Genomic DNA, 18,442 nt, shown 5'->3' with positions numbered 1-18,442 from the left:
AATCACATTAAGTTTCAATGTTGGAGGTCCAAGCGCCATCGAGTGAACGGTATGGCACACACAGCAGACCATGGCCTACAGGAGCCAATACCTAATCATCTACCACTGTTGACAGCTCATCATTGGGCATTGTGCCTTGCCTGGTGTTGGGACCATCAAAAATGGACCTCTGCAGAGTGAACTAGAGTCATGTGGTCTGAAGAATCCAATTTTCAGTTGTAGTGAGCTGACGGGAGGGTGTGGGTACATCAACAGCATGAGGCCATGTCCCCATCGTGTCATGGCTCTGTTCAAGGATGTGGTGGCTTGGTGATGGTTTGGGAAGCCTTCTCATGTGACACATTAGGTCCTTGTCTGGAGAGGTCCTTAAATGATGCAAGCAACCAGAATGAACTGGCTGATCACCTACACACTTTCATGGCCTCTGTACATCCTGCAGCTGATGGGTCTGTTTCAGCAGGACAATGTGCTGCCCCACTAGGCTGCAATCACCCAGGCATGGTTCAAGGAACACTCATCTGAGTTTTGAACCATCCAGTGGCCTCTAATGTCCCAGGATTTAAATCCGATCAAATATCTGTGGGATACATAGAAGGAGACATCTGATCCATGTATCTGGGACCGATGTCTAAGATGCAGTTGTGCAAAATGATGCAACAGTCATGGCTGGAATTACATCCAGCAACTCTCTGACATCTGGCAGAATCAATGCCTTGGAGAGTAGAGGCTTTATTCATGCTAGAGGAGGGCTGACATGCTATTAGGTAGGAATTATTATTATTATTATCCCGGGCAACTCCAAGGAGTCGACAGACTCATCGAGGCAGGCCCTAACATCATGTCAAGAACAACTATTTGACATTCACACAGTATCTATCATACCTTGCCTTGAAGTCATTCGGTAGTAGCACCCACAACAGACTCTGGCAGCTTATTCCACTCATTCACCACTCTCCAAGTAAAAGACCTAGCTCTAACATCCTTGTAAACCACATTCTTACCCAGCTTCCATTCATGGCCCCTAGTCCTCCCACCACCAGTCCTATTTTCAAAAACATCTTCTGGATTAATCTTATAGAAACCCTTCAGTAATTTGAATGTCTCAATCACATCACCCCTTTTCTGCCAATCGACCAATTTTTGCAACCCACAAATCTTCAACCTATTCTCATAAGGTTCATTCCACAGACCTGCCACCATCTTGGTCACTCGTCTCTGGATCCTCTCCAGTTCCTACCCATCACGAAGAAACCCTGGCGTCATAACTAAGCACAGTAGTCCAGATGGGATCTTATCAAGGCTCGATACAGAGGAACAATAACTTGTTTGTCTCTGCATGTTAAAGTATTTTTCAGAAGCCAAGTGATTTGATGAGCTGATTTAGCCACTTTTGCAATGTGCCCCCCTAAACTTCAATTCCCTATCCACCAATACTCCCAAATCCCTGGCCTCATCAATTTCCTGGAGTAAGGTTCCACCAATGCGATATACTGCTGTTCTTTATCACCCCAAAACGCATAACCTTACACTTTGCCACATTAAATTGACATCCATTTTTCCTAGCCCATGGCTAGAAAAAATGGATGTCAGTTGTGAGTGCACAGGATGTCAAAATTTTGACATCCTGTGCACTCACAATTGCTCTACCCAACTTTGCATCATCAGCAAACAAGTGAACACTTCCTCTCAGATCCTTTCCTATATCATTGATGAACAAATTGAAAAGTAGTGGTCCAAGAACAGAGCCCTGTGGCACACCGCTAGTCACAAGCCGTCTTTTAGACTCAACTCCTGAATAAACCATTCTCTGGTATCTCTCCATCAACCACCCTCCTATCCATCTCACCAACCCTATATCCATCCCCATCTGCTCCAGTTTACTGATTAGGGTTCCATGTGGTATCCTGTCAAAGACCTGAACAAGATCCAGTAGAATCACTGTAAACCCATTACCCTTATCAAGTTCAGCCGTCACTGTGTTATAAAACATGAGCAAGTTACTGAGGCATGATCCACCCTTCACAAAACCATGTTGTCCCCCATACAATATCCCATTTTCATCTATCCAATCCTGTATTCTTTTCTTGACTAATTTTTCTAAGACCTTGACAATGATTCCTGATATGCTAATCGGTCAGTAATTTGCAACAGCAGTCTTGGAACCACCTTTATGCAGTGGAACTATTTTCCCCTCTTTCCACCCCCTCGGGACTAACCCACTCCCGAGACTCAAATTAAACAAAATGGTCAAGGGTACTGACAATTCTTTAGCCACTTCTCGTACGACAAGAGCTGGTATACCATCCAATCCCACGGATATATTGACATTGAGGTTATGCAATAGACTACTCACATCCACTTCATTCACCACAATTCCCGTATAATCTACTGGTTTATTCGTTTTTTTGCAATGTCACCACCTGGGTTGATATATACTTGCAAAGTGCTAACTCAGTAACTCAACTATATCAACTGATTCAGTTACCTCCCTACCATCGGCATTCTTTAAAATCATTCTGCCATGTACATTTTTCCTTTTACTTGCTACATATCTAAAAAACTGTTTAGGATTCTCTTTAGCCTGCATGGTCAATGTTCTTTCGTAATCCTTTTTTGCTTTTCTTACCACACTCGTTACCCTTCTGGCCTGCACTTTATACCATTCATGTGCCTGCCGGTCACCTTTCTCCTTAAATTCTCTCCATAGTTGTTTCTTTTTTTGCAGCTCAAGCTTAATGGTGTTATTCATCCATTTAACCCCTACTTTCTTTATTATTCGGACTCTAGGTATACAGTCAGCCATTGCTTCGTGCAAACACTTCTTAACTGCCTCCCATGCACTATCAACTTCTAGTCCTTGCAGTTGTACAAGCCATGGCACTGAACCAATCAAACTCCTAAGCTTGTCATACTTTCCAGCCCGATAATTCCACATGTACCCTGTCTTAATTGTAAATTCCACACCTTTAGCCACCTCACAAGTCAAGATCCTATGATCACTCTCACCAATTGGTGGCAATGTGGTCATATTTGTTACAGCCAAATCCTCAGATGTAATTACTAGGTCAAGCACTCTCTGACCCCTAGTATTTTCCATAACATGCTGTCGCAGATAGTTATCCATTAATAACCGCATAAAATCCAATTCCTTCCTCCCGTGTGTCCTCTCCTCACTCCAATCAATGCGACCATAGTTGAAATCTCCCATAATAATTACCCTCCTTCCACTCATTTCTTCTATTTGCTTGTGTATACTGTCTCCACCATCTTTTCCATCACCTGGTCTATAGCAACACCCAATTGTATATTTTGTTCTGCTAGCCACAATCTCACACCAAATGGCCTCAAATGTGCTCTTTTCTCTATCCTGCAATTCAACTTCTATTCTCCTTGGCTGCAGCTCATCAGCTATCATCAACAATACTCCTCCTTCCATTTTATTCTCCGTCATTCCTGAACACACTATACGCATCACATTCAATTCCACTAGCTATATCATCTACAGTCAGCCATGATTCACTAATGCCAATAATCTGTGGTCTGGAAGTGCCAACCATGGCCAAAAACTCTTCGTTCTTGTTCCTAATACTCCTAGCATTAGTGTACATGAATTTAAGACCCCCATTAGCCCCTTCCCTACCTTGATGCCTTATATTAACTATCCCATTCTGATTTGTTGTCCTTATTCGCTCGGACATATTATACTCATTCATACATTCAACTCCCTCCCTAAAGTCTGTATATATCTACTCCCCCCCCTTAATAAATCTAGTTTCCCTGATTTTGCACTTCCACTACATTCAGCAACACTTTTTGAAGTCTCCTTACACCGTATCCATTCAAATGCAAGCCATCCATCTTATATAGATCCTTTCGCCCTACGAACTCACTCCACACGTCCACAAATTCCACACCACTCGTCATACATAACCCACGCATAAAGTCATTTGCAATTTTGGCCTTCCTCTTAAACACTTCACTGTCATACCGCGGCAAAAGACTAATCATCCTAACTCTCTCACTCTTTTCTTTTGCTACCTCAAACAATTCATTCAGGTCCTCTATCATTTCCATTTTATCTCCTTTCAAATCATTCATACCTGCCACAACAATCATTTCTTTCACCATTTCCTTTTGCTCTCTAACAGACTCAGTTACATCCTTTATGGTCGCACCAGGTTGGTACGATTTTGTCAAATCCTCTACTAACACACCTCGTACTAACGAGTCTCCATACAGCACTCTCTCCTTCATTTTGTTTACATTCACACTCATACACTTATTTTTCTTATCATACTTTTTATTACTGGCTGGTACACTCAGTCGACTTTTGTTCATAAGCTCTAGCTGCCGCTTTGCCCTTTGTATCGCTCCGCTCAACAACGCGATCTCACTCATTGCATCTATCTCATCTTTTTTATTCTCTGTAAAACCATTAATTTGCTCTGAATTAATACCATCATTCACACTTGCTACCTTCACGCCCTCACAATTCTCTGGTACAACCACGCCATTTCTTGTCATATCACTATTTTCTTCGTTCTGAAGTTTGACAAAAATATCACACTCACGACCTGAAATACACTTTAATTCCTCATTTTCCTTACATTTTCTACACACACATTCACTCCTTTATTATCATCTAGCCATACTCTGACCGCACTCCGCAAAGCATACATTTTGCAGATAGATCATCTCCTTTTTATTACCGTTATTGAATAAAGATGGCGAACCATCATTACTGGCCGCCATTTTCCTTCGTACGGGGGCCATACTTACTTATAACGTATTTTATCCAATTTTCAAATGAAACACCAAAAACACACAAACAGACACACTAAGATACGCAAGGCAAACAAAATTACATAATATTTAAGTAAATTTATCAACGATGACTTAAAATAACACTTATCTTATCAGGAGCTCTCACAAACACAAACGACTATGAATCCCTCCATATGGAGGGATTCATAATCATTTATATCTAATAACACATTAGGTATCTCTAATGTTTTGTCTATTGAGTGTATATGCTAACATAACAGTTAGAAAGTAGAAGCTTATCATTTTCTCGTGGTTCAAAAGAAATATTTGAAATAATAGCAGAGCAAACTAATTTGCATGCAATTCAAGTACTACCTGAAAGATTAGCAACTTGTTTGATCCCTACCAGTAAAAATAAGATCAAAAGATTTTTTGGGATTGTTATATGGATGGGATTAGTAAAGCGACGTCTCAGAATCATTTTGAACTTATTTTGCAGATGCTGCATTCTACAAATAATGAACAAACAAGTCAAATGATCATTTATATAAAATTAGAATTCTCACTGATACACTGATAAAAATTTCTAGAAGCATCATGACTATTGTGATTCCGTTTACAGGGACAGTTTCTAATAAGATTGCTAAACTCCTCAAGCCACATGGAAACGAGTAGCTTTTAAACCTTCACAGACCATTCGCCAATCCTTAAGATCTCCAAAAGATAGTCATCCTTTTTTCAAATATGCCAGAGTTTACAACATACCCTGCTCGTGCGGCTTAAACTATATTGGCCAGACTTCAAGAAGTTTTGAAATCAGAAAAAAGGAACACATAGGAGACGTCAATAATAATATAGAAGACAAATCGGGGTTAGCCTTTCGTTTTGCTAGGACTAACCATGTTATAGAATGGGATAAAAGCTCCATGCCCTACTTAGAGGAGGATTTCCGCTCCCAAATGATAAAAGAAGCCACAACAGTTCTCCGTTCAGAAGAAAACCTAAATAGAAACCAAGGATTAATTCTGCCCGAGAACTGGAAAGCCCTCATTAGATCTTTCAACATGCCAAAATTAAATTTTGCTGCCAACTACAGAACGTTTATACATAATAACTAGTAGATCATACACGTGCTATATGTGTGATGTATGCGTTCTTCTGCTTGTATTCGGTCCATTTCTGGTTTCAGTGCAAACAGTTTTTTAGCGTTCAAGTGTTCTTACATTTATATAATTTCAACCCTGATGAAGCCAACAGCCACAGTTGGCGAAACTAGTTGGTATAACTTAGTTTAAAATAAATATATTTGACCAAAAAAAAACCCAAATAGTAGTCATTTTCTCCTATTCTTCTAGTCTGCTTAGGATTTCTCCTTGGTTCCTTATTGTAGTTCCATTCTTATCTTTTATTGCAGTTAATTAACTTTTACCAACTGATAAATGTTTTCTTAGTATTTTCATATTTTTATTGTTTTCAATTGTTTCTTTTATTTTTGTAGTGTTATAAGATCTTATTTCGTTTCTCATTTTTTTCCTTATTGTTTTGCATAGTTCTGCATATTCTATTTTAGAAGTTAAGTTTTATGTGTTGTTTCATATTTCATCTCTTTTTTAGTAGTTGTAAGGTTTCCTCTGAAAGTCTATGGTCTTTTTGTTGCTTTTGAATTCGTTGGATGCCGAGATTATTACTTCCATTAGGTTTTTACTTATTTTATTTATGTCTTCAAATATATTTATTAAGTCTAGTTCTTGTTTTCAATAGGTTTTAAATCAAAACTTCTTGATTTTTTGTTGTTTAGCCAATTTATTCTTTCCAATTTGGGGTTTATTTTAATTTTGGCTCTCACCAGTCAGTGGTCACTTCCTGTTTTTACTTGATTTAATACTGAGATATCTTGAACTATTTCTTTATAATTACACAGTATATAATCTATTTCATTTTTTATTTCTCCATTTGGACTTCTCCATGTCCATTTTCTTTTGGGGACTTTCTTAAAAAATGTATTTATAATGTAAAGCTTGTTACTGATAGAAAAGTTGCGACCAATTGCTTTGGCAAGAGACCAAAAGGCATGGCTGCCGCTAGGACAGACTGCAAGTTTCCTGCTTTTTGCCCATTCAAATTCTGTTTTGGAATCATTGATAATTTTTTTGCATCTGTTTCGGGTTTCAGTATAGACACTGAAGGAGAATGGAGCCAGTTGTGGTATGCCTGGTTTTTCATTAGCACAGCCTTGGCACATCTTTTGAAGAACCAGGGTTGGATAGGGGATGGCAGTTCAGAGTGGTGTGGGGAATGTATATTATCATGCCAGTGAGGATTACTTTGGTGGTGTGTTCAGTGCATATGTTTGGATTGGAAGACTGCAAACAATAGTCCAACCATGAGAATGAAGCATAGTAGTCTCGGAGGCTGTCCCATTTGGCACTGTTATAATGCCAGACTACTCTTGTGCAGGCGTGACTGTGTAAGCGTTATTGCACGGGGCAGGACATGAACACCAGGTTGTGGTCAGAATTACCCAGAGGGCTCACTACATTCACTGTATATTTGGAAGGGTCATTGGTAAGGAAGAGATCTAGGGTATTTTGGGTTATCTGGTATTTTGGTATGCTTGTGAACTATTTGTGTAAGGTCATTGGTGATGGCAAATATTTCAGTGTCTCTGCCTGCAGGATCTGTACAACTGGAAGAGGAAAACCAGTTGGTATTATGGACATTAAAATCACCTAGGAGGATGATTTCACTATTAGGATAGTGGGACTGGAGGAAATCAACTTTTGAGGAGAGGAAATTAAAGAGTTTGAAGTGGTTGGTGGTATTGGGAGAGAGATAGAGACAGCTGATGAATTTTACTGAGTGGGGGGGGGGATATTTTTAGCCAAAAATATTGCTGCTTGTACTATATACGCATGGTCTTATTGTGTCTATTTGTTGAGAGGATGACCTACTTTGGCATTAAAATCGCCCATTACTATAGTAAAGTTTTGATTGCTATTTCTTTCTTTGTATAGAGTGTGCTGCAGTGAGTCATAAAATGCTTCTTCTAAACAGCATATAAAACAAAATTGACAAAAATTCAGTGTGATGGTATGGGCCTGTTTTTCCTGGTTTGGTCTCGAACTTCTGTTTGTGGTGCACAAACTCTGAAAGGTATCTGAACATTATGGACAATGCAATGCTTCCTACTTTGTGGCATTTCTACAGAAATAACCACTGTCTCTTTCAGCAAGACAATGCTCAATATCATAAGGCTGCTGCTGTCATTGCATGGTTTGTGGACATGAATGTCACTACACTTGAATGGCCTCCACAGAGCCCTGATTGAATGATCTCAACCTGAATATCTGGGATGAACTGGAATATCAGGTTGGATCAAGGGATGTCTGCCCCACCAACAGTCCAGGACATCATTACATGTCTACTCCAAAATTCCCATTGCTGAAGTAATAGCAGGAGGTTCTACATCTTATTAAGGCGGGTGCCATGGCTGTTTGCTCACTATGGTGTCCGTTGACTTCTTTCTAAGCAGTGTATGTATTGAAAGATTCAAAAAATCAAATGTTGAGTTTAATAAGTAAGCACTTCAGAAAACTCTTAAGTTTAAAACATGAAAGTGATAATTAAATAAACGTACCTTAGTAAACACCATTGAGCATGAGCAGTAACTTCCAGTTCTACTGGTGAATCATCTCCAGCCTTTGTTATGGCTAAAGCAGGTTTTGGTTCCAATGAATATTCAATCAGGGTGCCATGCCATCCAACTACAAACAGAGAATCCAAGGGTCGCTTTTCTGAAATTAAGCAGGTCTTAATATTGATATTCACAAAGAAATTATCTCAGAAATTAAAGCAAAATTCAATAAGAGCTTTCAAAATTTTCTTAAAATATTTTAATGGCATATCAATGTTATAGGCTCAATGACATGCCAGATTTAATTAATTAGGTTTATGTTAGCTTTAATAATTAATGCTATGATTGCATGATTAATCCTATCTTGCACAGTTCCCTAAGGCTATCAATTATATCTAACTGGTATCAAGTGTAAAGGGTACAGTATTTTTAGGAAGGATAGACAGAATAGGAAAGGAGGGGGTGCACTGCTTCATGATATCAGGTGACTTGAATCTAGTTAGTGTTGAGAACTATGATTGTAATACTAGTAAGAGTATTTCATGATAGTGAATTTGAAGCCATCTGGTGTAAGGTGGAATCTAACAAGATTAATTATGTAGTGGGGTACAGTTACAGACCTGGTAGATCACTTGCTAGTGGTGAAGAAATATGCCACCAAATGATGGGCATGAAATGTGAGACTTTAATTATTCAAATACTGATTGGGTAGCAGTAAAATCTCATGAGAAGAATGAAACTGAATTTATCAAGCTGATGGAGGACGACTTCCTCAAGCAGCAAGTGACAGAAGGAATTAGAGATCAAAGAGCATTAGTTTTGATTTTTTACAGAGTCAGAGGATGTTTCACAATTAAGAACGTAACTATTCTGCCTCCGGTTGGTGCAGTGATCATGCAGTACTTACTTGGGAAGTGACTAAGTTTATGAATGTTGCATTCAGAAAGGGCTATGTTCTAAACTACAAAGTAGGAAATTATGACCAACTGAGGAGTAAGCCGAGTTCAGCAGAATGGTATCGGTTGCTGGATGGATGATATTGACAATGCATGGAAAGCATTTAAACTCTCTAGTTATATGAATCCAGATATTTTGAATGTGCTTGAAAGAATCATTGACAATTCGGCTAAATATATTCTAGAAAGTAATAAAGAAAACCTTAAGACCAAATTTCATATTTTAAAACAACGCTGAAATTTGAATGCCAATCATACAAATCCAACCAATCAGGATATCTCTCCTCTAGTAAACAACTCCAACAGTGAACAACAAACAAGTGAGACAAGGAGCGACCAACCACCTGCAAGCAGTAATCATGTGATCAACTTATCAAGCCACACCTTAAATAACGGTCAACTTGTATCACTTGATAAAGGCCTTAACTTCGCAATAGCGTCTAGAACTGTTATTAAACTGGATTTTATATAGCACATAGAAAGAGGCATTAAATCTCTTTCTATTAATATAGCTGATAAAATTCGTTTAGAAACCAGCAATGTTCTGAATAGAAAGAAAACCTTATATAGCAATCTTACAAAAACAGAACTAGCAGCAATCAAGTCATGAAAAGCTAATCAAGATATAATTATAACAAAATCAGATAAAGATAATGCCACTGTCGTCCTTGACAGATCAACTTACATCCATCACATGAATCAACTAGTCTCTGATAACAGCACCCATCAGCTTGTAAACTATAATTAAACTAACAGAATAAAGAGGAAAAAACTGAGAAATTACTTAAGTCTGTCACTTCCTGGCCGTCAGATACTGTTGAAAAACTTATACCCCCATTATGCCCGTTCTCCCAGAACATATAGTGTTCCTAAAGTACACAAACAAAACGTTCCGCTTCGGCTGATAGTTGAAGGAATAGATAGCCCTAATTATCACCTAACCAAAAAATTAGCATCAACACTCAAGGAGTTGGTAGGTCATTCTCCCTCCTATATAAAGGACACACACTTTATAAGCAAAATTAAAAATATAGCGCTCGGCAAAGATGATTTATTAGTCAGTTTTGAAATTTCTGCCCTTTTCACAAATGTCCCAATCAGTGACACAATTCTACAGAGCAAATTTCAGCCTGACATTACAACCCTCTTTGTCCACATACTACGTTCCAGTTACTTTGTGTGGCAAAATAAATTTTACCTACAAAAAGAAGGTACAGCCATGGGCTCACCACTATTCCCCCCCCCCCCCCCCTTCCAATTGATAACTTTTATATGGAAGCTTTTGAGCAAAGTGTTCTTGATTCCTTTACTCTAAAACCTACAGTGTGGCTTAGATACACTGACGATGTTTTCATTACCTGGCCACACGATCAACAAACTTTAAACACATAAATTTACTATTGAAATCAAAAATCAGAACTCACTCCTGTTCCTGGATATACTGACCAATATATACATGCTAACTCATATCACCACCCGTCGCAAAAATTTGGAGTCATTAACACCAGAGCTATAAAAATTTGTTCTAATCAACAAGCTCTTAAACAAGAATTAAAGATTATTAGCAACACATTTATAAATAATGGCTATAACAAAAATACTATTAATAAAATTCCTCATAAAAACTTCATCAAAAAAGAATCTAGATTACAGTAAAACCATAGCCATCCCATACATTAAAGAGTTATCAGAAAAAAATCAATAGAATCCTACACCATTATAATCTTAATGCCACTTTTAAACCACCTATAAAATTAAAAAACATATTCAACTCCTCTAAAGATCCTCTCCTCCCATTGGCACATCCTGGAGTTTATTGCATCTACTGCACCTGTAATTTACCTTATATTGATGAAACTGGACATACAATCCCTATAAGTAAAAAAGAACACAAAAGACACATTAAATATAACAATTTGGTGAAGCAGGCCTCTCAAATTATCATTATTATTATTATTATCAACACCCGACCTCCATGGAGTCAGAGACTCATCGTGGGAGGTACTCACTATTGCATACAATGCTCATCCAACCGAGTCTTAAACTGATTCAATGTGTCCACATCCACAACATGCTCAGGCAATGCATTCCACTCACCAACCACCCTGCATTATCAGGGTTCCACATTTTTTTATCATAGTGAAAAGGGTTCTGTGATTATAATAAAGTTGGGAACTGCTGTTCTAAACTACAATAAACTAATATTACTCATTGCTTGTGAGGGGAGGAATTAAACCTTGGAGTTTCAGTAGCAGACCATTAAGAAAACACTGACTGATTCAGCCAGAGAGTAATGTGGTGAGGTAGTGTGAAACAATAGAAAAATCAGAACTCCATGGTGAACTCAGAAAGTTAAACAGACAGCCAAGGAAAAGAGAAAGCATATCAAAAGTTCTTGGCAAGGACGTCAGCATATGCTTTGAGAGAATTAAAAATATAAGAAAGTGAAGAAGCATGTAAAAGTAGCAATACAAAAGCCATGGAAAGACTTTGGTATGACATAGAAATAAATATCAGGAAGGTGGCAAAAATATTCTAGAGGCTATTGAGAAAGCTCAGAAATGGAGGAAAGAGTACTGTAAAAGGAATCAGATATAACAAAGATAGTATGAAAAATTGAAGATATTCTAGGTGTCTGGTAATTACTTTGAAAGATGACTATATGAAGTAAGTAATGACAGCATGAAGAAAACACTGACTTCCACAATTTTTCTTAGCTATTTTTCAAGTATACTTTGCATAAATCTTATTGGTATGCTGATAATGACAGAAAATGATGATAAAAAACTCAAAAGAATGCAGTAAAAAAAGTCATCAAAAACCTGAAATGTGGAAAGGCAGATGGAATATATAATATTCAAATAGAAAACTCAAATATGGAGAAAGTTTTAAAGTGGTTATATTGCATAATAAAAACAGCCTGGTCAGAGGGTCAAATTCCAGATGATTGGCGCTATCAGTACACATCTGTAAAAAGAGAAATAAAATTAAATATGACGATTACAGAGAAATTTTCCTAATGGGAGTAGCTAATAAGATTTATGCAAATATACTTGAAAAATAGCTAAGAAAAATTGTGGAAGGGAATCTTGAAGACCAAGTTGAATTCAGGCCAAATAGAGGTTTGTCGAATCAGATTTTCAGATAAAAACAGCTGAGAAACCATGGAAATATAACAAAGATCTGTATTCAAGTTATATACACATATTGGATGCTGAATTAGAAATCTTTATGTAGATGTATGTAAATATCACTTATGCAACGTATGTATGAAATACTTGGTCATGTGCATCATCACATGTTCTAAGTAACTATTTAAGAATGCTGCTGGTCATTAATCATTAGCAGTGTTGATCACAATGGGAAAAACAAAGGATCTTTCAGAGTTTGGGAAAGGGTGCCCTCTGGCACCCTTTCCCAAATCCTTGTGAGGGTGCCCTCTGGCTGGAGCCAAGATTTTGAAAAAAGCAGAGCTGACTGGTTTTTTAAAAGGGTGAGATATCCAGGGTGTTAAATCAGTGGAAAAATAACTGACACTGCTTGTCTAAGAAGCCTAACAGTGATCCCAAAACAGCTTGTCAAAAACAAGATCACTGTCATCTGAGAAGGCTTGTACAGACAAACAGAACTTTCTGTGTGCAGCAAATGACCCAATCATTTAATGCAGCTATTCTCAACCCATATCTCACCAAACTATGTGCAGAGAAGTGAAGAGGACCAGTATTGCCAGTCACATGTCTATACAGAAACCACTGACTTCTGCAAAGTTTAGAATTCAGTAGCCAGTACGTGTAGATCTGGAAAAGGCATATGACAAGGTCCCAAGAGAAGAGCTCTTCAAAATGATCTAGGCAATATAGAGTCTATATCTGAGTTCTAAGTCAGTAGTTAGAAATGAATTAAGTATAGGAAGATGTGCACTCTGGCACTTGATCTGCAGTTATTTATCATCCATATGGATCACATCACAAAGGAAAATGGTATTAAAGCCAATATCAAAACTAGATGTGTTAATCACAGCTAGTTACTTTATACAGATGTTATACTTCTAAATAAATCTAGTACAAGTCTGCAAGATTTCCTAACAAAACTAAATTACTGATATAATCAATTTGGTATGAATATCAGCAATAAAAAGACAGACTATGAAGAGAGACAGGAACATTGAAAAATCAACTGCAACTTGAATGGAGAACTTATAGAACAAGTAAAATATTTCAGCTACTTAGACAAAATTTTTAGTGAAGATGACAAATTAAATATGGAAATGGACAACAGAATGAGCAAAGCTGGTATGGAAAAAAATCAATCAACTAAATTTATAAGTGTATAATTAGAGCACGAACCAGTGCTAGGTCAGAAATGAAACACTTAAGGTCTGGAGGCCAGTCTTGAAGTTCAATGATGGCAGTATCGTAATCAGTATCAATGGCAGTTGAAGATTGTGTGGAAATGAAGAGAATTATTGATACATATGGAAGAGTGAAGAAGATGAAAACAAATATTGTGAAAAAGTTCAGCAGACAATAAAGCAGTCGGTAATTTAGATTATGTTAAAAAACAGAATAAAATTAACAATAAAGTTGTCGATAATGACGTTTAACAACAAAAAAAGTAATTAACTTGAACTGTAAGGTGGCAAGCGGGATTGACGGTGAACAAGTGTGTGTGACTGATGATAAAATAGCAAGAGTGAATGATAGCAAAAAAAAAAAAAAAAAAGATTTAAAAGCAGAGTTGGTGAAGATGACGCAGATGTGGAGGCAGATGAAGAGAATTATAGATATGTATGGAAGAGTGAAGATGAAAACAAAAAATAATGTTGGTATGAAAAAGATAACAAAAGAAATTGAGAATGGCACTGTATGATGATTTCATTATTACAGTTGTGGTAAAAGAGAAGATGCACAAGGTATGTTTTCCTGGAGGTAAATAAATAAATTCTGTGTGATGATACAGAGTTCCCCTTTTCACGGAAGTTCACAGTACCATCTAGTCCCCCCAAAATTTTATCCGGGCTCCGGAACCAGCATAGGCTGACAAATCAGACCTATGGCTGGGTCAGTATTCCTGACTGTAATCCGCGTGTGTCCTTGAATGAGTTTGCCTGCTTGCGGGATGAAAAACACCAGATAAACTGGCGGGGAAAACCCTGCTGTCCACGCCCAAGACCGTCTAACTTGGCTATGGCTGAGGAAGATCCTTCAGCTCCTCATGTCATTGACGGGAATCGAACCTAGGACACTCCTTCCCCAAGCATATGGTTGCGAAGCACAAAGCCACTAGGCTAACCGCGCAGACTTCTGGAGGTAAAATGAATAGAGTGATTAAGTGGATGGACATGAGGATAAGTGAGCAAACGAGTTAGTGGTGATAGTAGGGACAAATGACTTGAAAAGGAAACAAGGAGAATGTAAGACTGGACATTGTTCTTGGACCACTGCTGTTTAATTTGTTCATCAACGATATAGGGAAGGATCTAAGAGGAATGGTTCATTTGTTCACTGATAATGCAAAGTTGGGTAGGACAATAGTGAATGCAGAGGATATCAAAATCTTGCAGGACGACTTGGGTAGATTGGAGGTCTGGGCTAAGGAGAATGGATGTCAGTTTAATGTGACAAAATGTAAGGTTATGCATTCTGGGGTGAAAAGATTAGCAGCAGTATACCACATTGGTGGAACTGTACTCCAGGAGATTGATGAGGCCAGGGACTTGGGAGTGTTGGTGGATAAGGAGATGAAGTTTAGGGGGCACGTTGCAAAAGTGGCTAAATCAGCTCATCAAATCACTTGGTTGCTGAGGAATACTTTGACGAGCAGAGATAAGCAAGTTATTGTTCCTCTGTACTGAGCCTTCATAAGACCTCATCTCGACTACTGTGCCCAGATTTGGTCACCTAGGTTCTTAATGGGGAGGAGGTGGAGAGGATCCAGAGGCGAGTGACCAAGATGAGAGCAGATCTATGGAATGAACCTTATGAAAACAGGTTGAAGATTCGTGGGTTGCAGAAATTGGTTGATAGGCGGAAAAGAGGAGATGTGATTGAGACATTCAAATTGCTGAAGGGTTTCTATAGGATTAATTCAGAGGATATTTTTGAGATCAGGACTGGTGGTGGGAGGACTAGGGGACATCCATGGAAGCTGGGTAAGAGTGTAGTTAGTAAGGGTGTTAGAGCTGGGTTCCTTACTTTTAGAGTGGTAAATGAGTGGAATAAGCTGCCAGAGTCTGTTGTGGGTGCTACGACCGAATGAGTTCAAGGCAAGGTATGATAGATACTGTGAGAATGTCTAATAGTTGTGATGGACATGATGTTTAGGGCCTCCCTCGATGAGTCTAAGGACTCCTTGGAGTCGCCCGTAGTAATAATAATAATAGGAAAGGCAGTTAGTCTGTTGTATAGATATGACAGTGATGTTATGGGAGAGCAAGAATTATGAATGATATATAAGCAAAAATGTGTGAAGAGAAAGGAGTGCAGTTTATTAATATGTAGAATGAGTTAGAAAGGAAGAATTGAACTGTATAAGAATGATGGACTGCATTTGAATAGTTTTGGTGTCAGTCATTTGGAGAGACTGCTGGAAGGGAAAATAATGAATGCAAAGAATGAAACTGAGCAAGTAAGAAGCAATATGACAGAGTGGGAGGGTGAGGAAGGAGAGAAGGAAGTGGTGTTTATGAATGAAGAAATCGGTAGCATGAGTGTAGAGAATGAGAGAACAAGTGTGCAAGACAAACAGGGAAATGAGAAGACTCAGGGTGGACAGGGAAACACAGCGCAAGAAAGACTGATGCTCCAAGAGAATGTGAATGTGTGTGTAGACAAAAAGGGGAAAGGAATGACCTGGGATGAAGGGAAGATTTGAAGAAGGTTCTGAGAGATGAGTAAGGAGAAAAAGAAATGGCTCAAGGAAAGTATAGAGAAGTCACATCTAATAAGTGGTATCAGTGAAACTTGTTAAAGAGTGAAGAATGAGCTGTTATGTTTATGGATAACATGAAGATAACATCCTCAGAGGAATAAAGATGGAAGGGTATGGTGTATTTCATGAAGATAGAAAGGGTAAAAAGGGAGATGGAGTGCTATTGATGATAGAAAGAGTTATGTCCATAAAAGGTAGAGATGCAAGGAGATAATAGTGGCAAGTTTTGAGGCAGTACGGTGTGAGACAGAGGCGAATATAATGAAATAGTTCGTTGGATGGTGCTAAAGAGCTGGTAATGTGGAGAGTAGTGGCCAGGAAATGTATAAGCAAATTAGCCAAGCAAATGGTAAAAAGGGTGATCATTATGGGTGATTTTAATTACACAATATAAATTGGAACGACAAGATAGCAACTGAGAGTAAAGTAAATGAGTTTCTTGAGTTTTTCAGGGACAGCTGCCTCAAGCAGTATGAAACAGAGAGCACATGAGGACTGAGGGTCTTGGATTTGATCATCTCTACACAGGATATTATAAATGAGGAGTTGGACAGAAAGGAGATCAATGCTGCCTGTATGATACTCAAAAACTGTCTAGTAGAAACAATGCCTAAATGTATTCCAAAGGTCAGAAGGTTAAATAAGGCAGATGTAAAATGGATGAATGAAGAGATTAAGCATGCAATACAGAGAAAAAAAGGCATTATGGAGGCAACATAAGAGGAATGGTAATAAACAATTCCATGAGAAATACAAAGAACGGGCAAAGACTCAGTTGGTAGGACTTGGTTGATAAGGGTAGAAAAAGTTCAGTATGAGCACGAGATAGCTAATGAAGCCAAAATAAAAATAAAAAATCCCAGGAAGTTATTTCGATATGTAGGTATGCAAAAATAAGAACGATTATGTCAGGATGGCATTGATTGAGGAAAATGGTATAAGGAAAACTGCTGCAGAGGACATAGTTGAGATATTTGATGAGTAGTTCATAAAGGACTTTCATCCTTGTGAATGTGACATAATGGAGAGTTTGAGAGCAGTGGATGATGATGAGGAGAGACCAATTGTAAGTGATGAAGAGGTATATGGGAAATTAAGCAAACTTGATTTTAAGAAGGTTGTGAGACTTGATATATCACCGGATATTTTGAAGGAATGTGCCAGGTAGTTGACATCTGTCTTGATATTTCTATTTAATATGAGTCTTACACTGGGTCAAGTTCCAAAGAAGTGGAAGGAAAGCAAGATTGCATCACTTCATAAAGGAGATTATAGACTAAGTGAAGAGATACAGAAGTGGGGATGCCAGTTCAATGTTGAAATTGTAAGGTTTTAAAATGTGGAAAACAAAGATAGGATGTATAATTTATTCTTGGTGTATACAAGAGGGTGGGGGGATTTGAAAATTTCTGATAAACATCTAGAACAAAAATTATATTAAAGCAATTGATATAACCACGAGAAAGAACATACAAGGATATAGCAACAAGTAAACTTCATAACTCTGCTACTAGTATGTTCTTTCTTGTGGTTATATCAGTTGTTTTAATATAATTTTTCTTCCAGGTGTTTATCAGATCTTTCCAGACATCCCTCATATTGGTGGATAAAGATCTGAAATTTAGAGGACATATTGTTGAAGTTGTGAGGGCAACAATGAAATCTGGGAATGATACAGAGGACACTGACTTGTAGAAGTAAGGAGATTCTGGTTCCATTATATACTGTGCACAGATTTGGTTACATGATTTTCAAATGGATGAAGAGATGTTGGAGAGAGTCCAGAGGCAATGGACCAAAATAAGGAGAGTGTGAGCAAGGGAGTAAGTAGCAGGTTTTTTGCATGGAGAGTTGGGAATGACTGAAATGTATTGCCTGAGAGCATGGAGTTCACAGAGAATTTGAATGTGTTTAAGGTGCAGCATGATGAGCTGTTCAAGGTTTTTTTCACATGGATATACTATAAATTAAAGATGCGAAGAAATTATATTCTTAGTTTCATACTTTATCCAAGTGTAAGCAAACAAAGTTTGTGAGTGAGCCAAATGGGCTAGTTGTATATAGAGGTGGATGACTTCACATGACTTGCCTTTAGTATCCCATAATGCAAAGTACATATCATTACAGACATATAATGCTATGCATTATGGGAAGGGCC

The 18,442-nt window shown here is 38.0% G+C and overlaps 1 protein-coding gene across 1 annotated transcript in view; it reads right to left on the bottom strand.

Annotated features, from left to right (window-relative positions):
• Positions 1-18,442, bottom strand: part of rudhira (breast carcinoma-amplified sequence 3 protein rudhira) — a 532,797-nt gene that overhangs the window by 193,476 nt on the left and 320,879 nt on the right. Inside the window, exon 16 of the mRNA XM_090391579.1 lies at positions 8,402-8,558. Within this exon, the coding sequence (XP_090247705.1) occupies positions 8,402-8,558 (157 nt within the window). The remainder of the gene's footprint in view (positions 1-8,401; positions 8,559-18,442) is intronic.

The sequence above is a fragment of the Typopeltis vanoorti genome, chromosome 4 (genome assembly GCF_054136105.1).
Source record: "Typopeltis vanoorti isolate ZY-2024b chromosome 4, IOZ_Tvanoo_1.0, whole genome shotgun sequence".
Classification (NCBI taxonomy): Eukaryota; Metazoa; Arthropoda; class Arachnida; order Uropygi; family Thelyphonidae; genus Typopeltis; species Typopeltis vanoorti.
The sequence above is the reverse complement of the archived record's forward strand: the minus strand, read 5'-3'. Positions and strand labels throughout refer to the sequence as shown.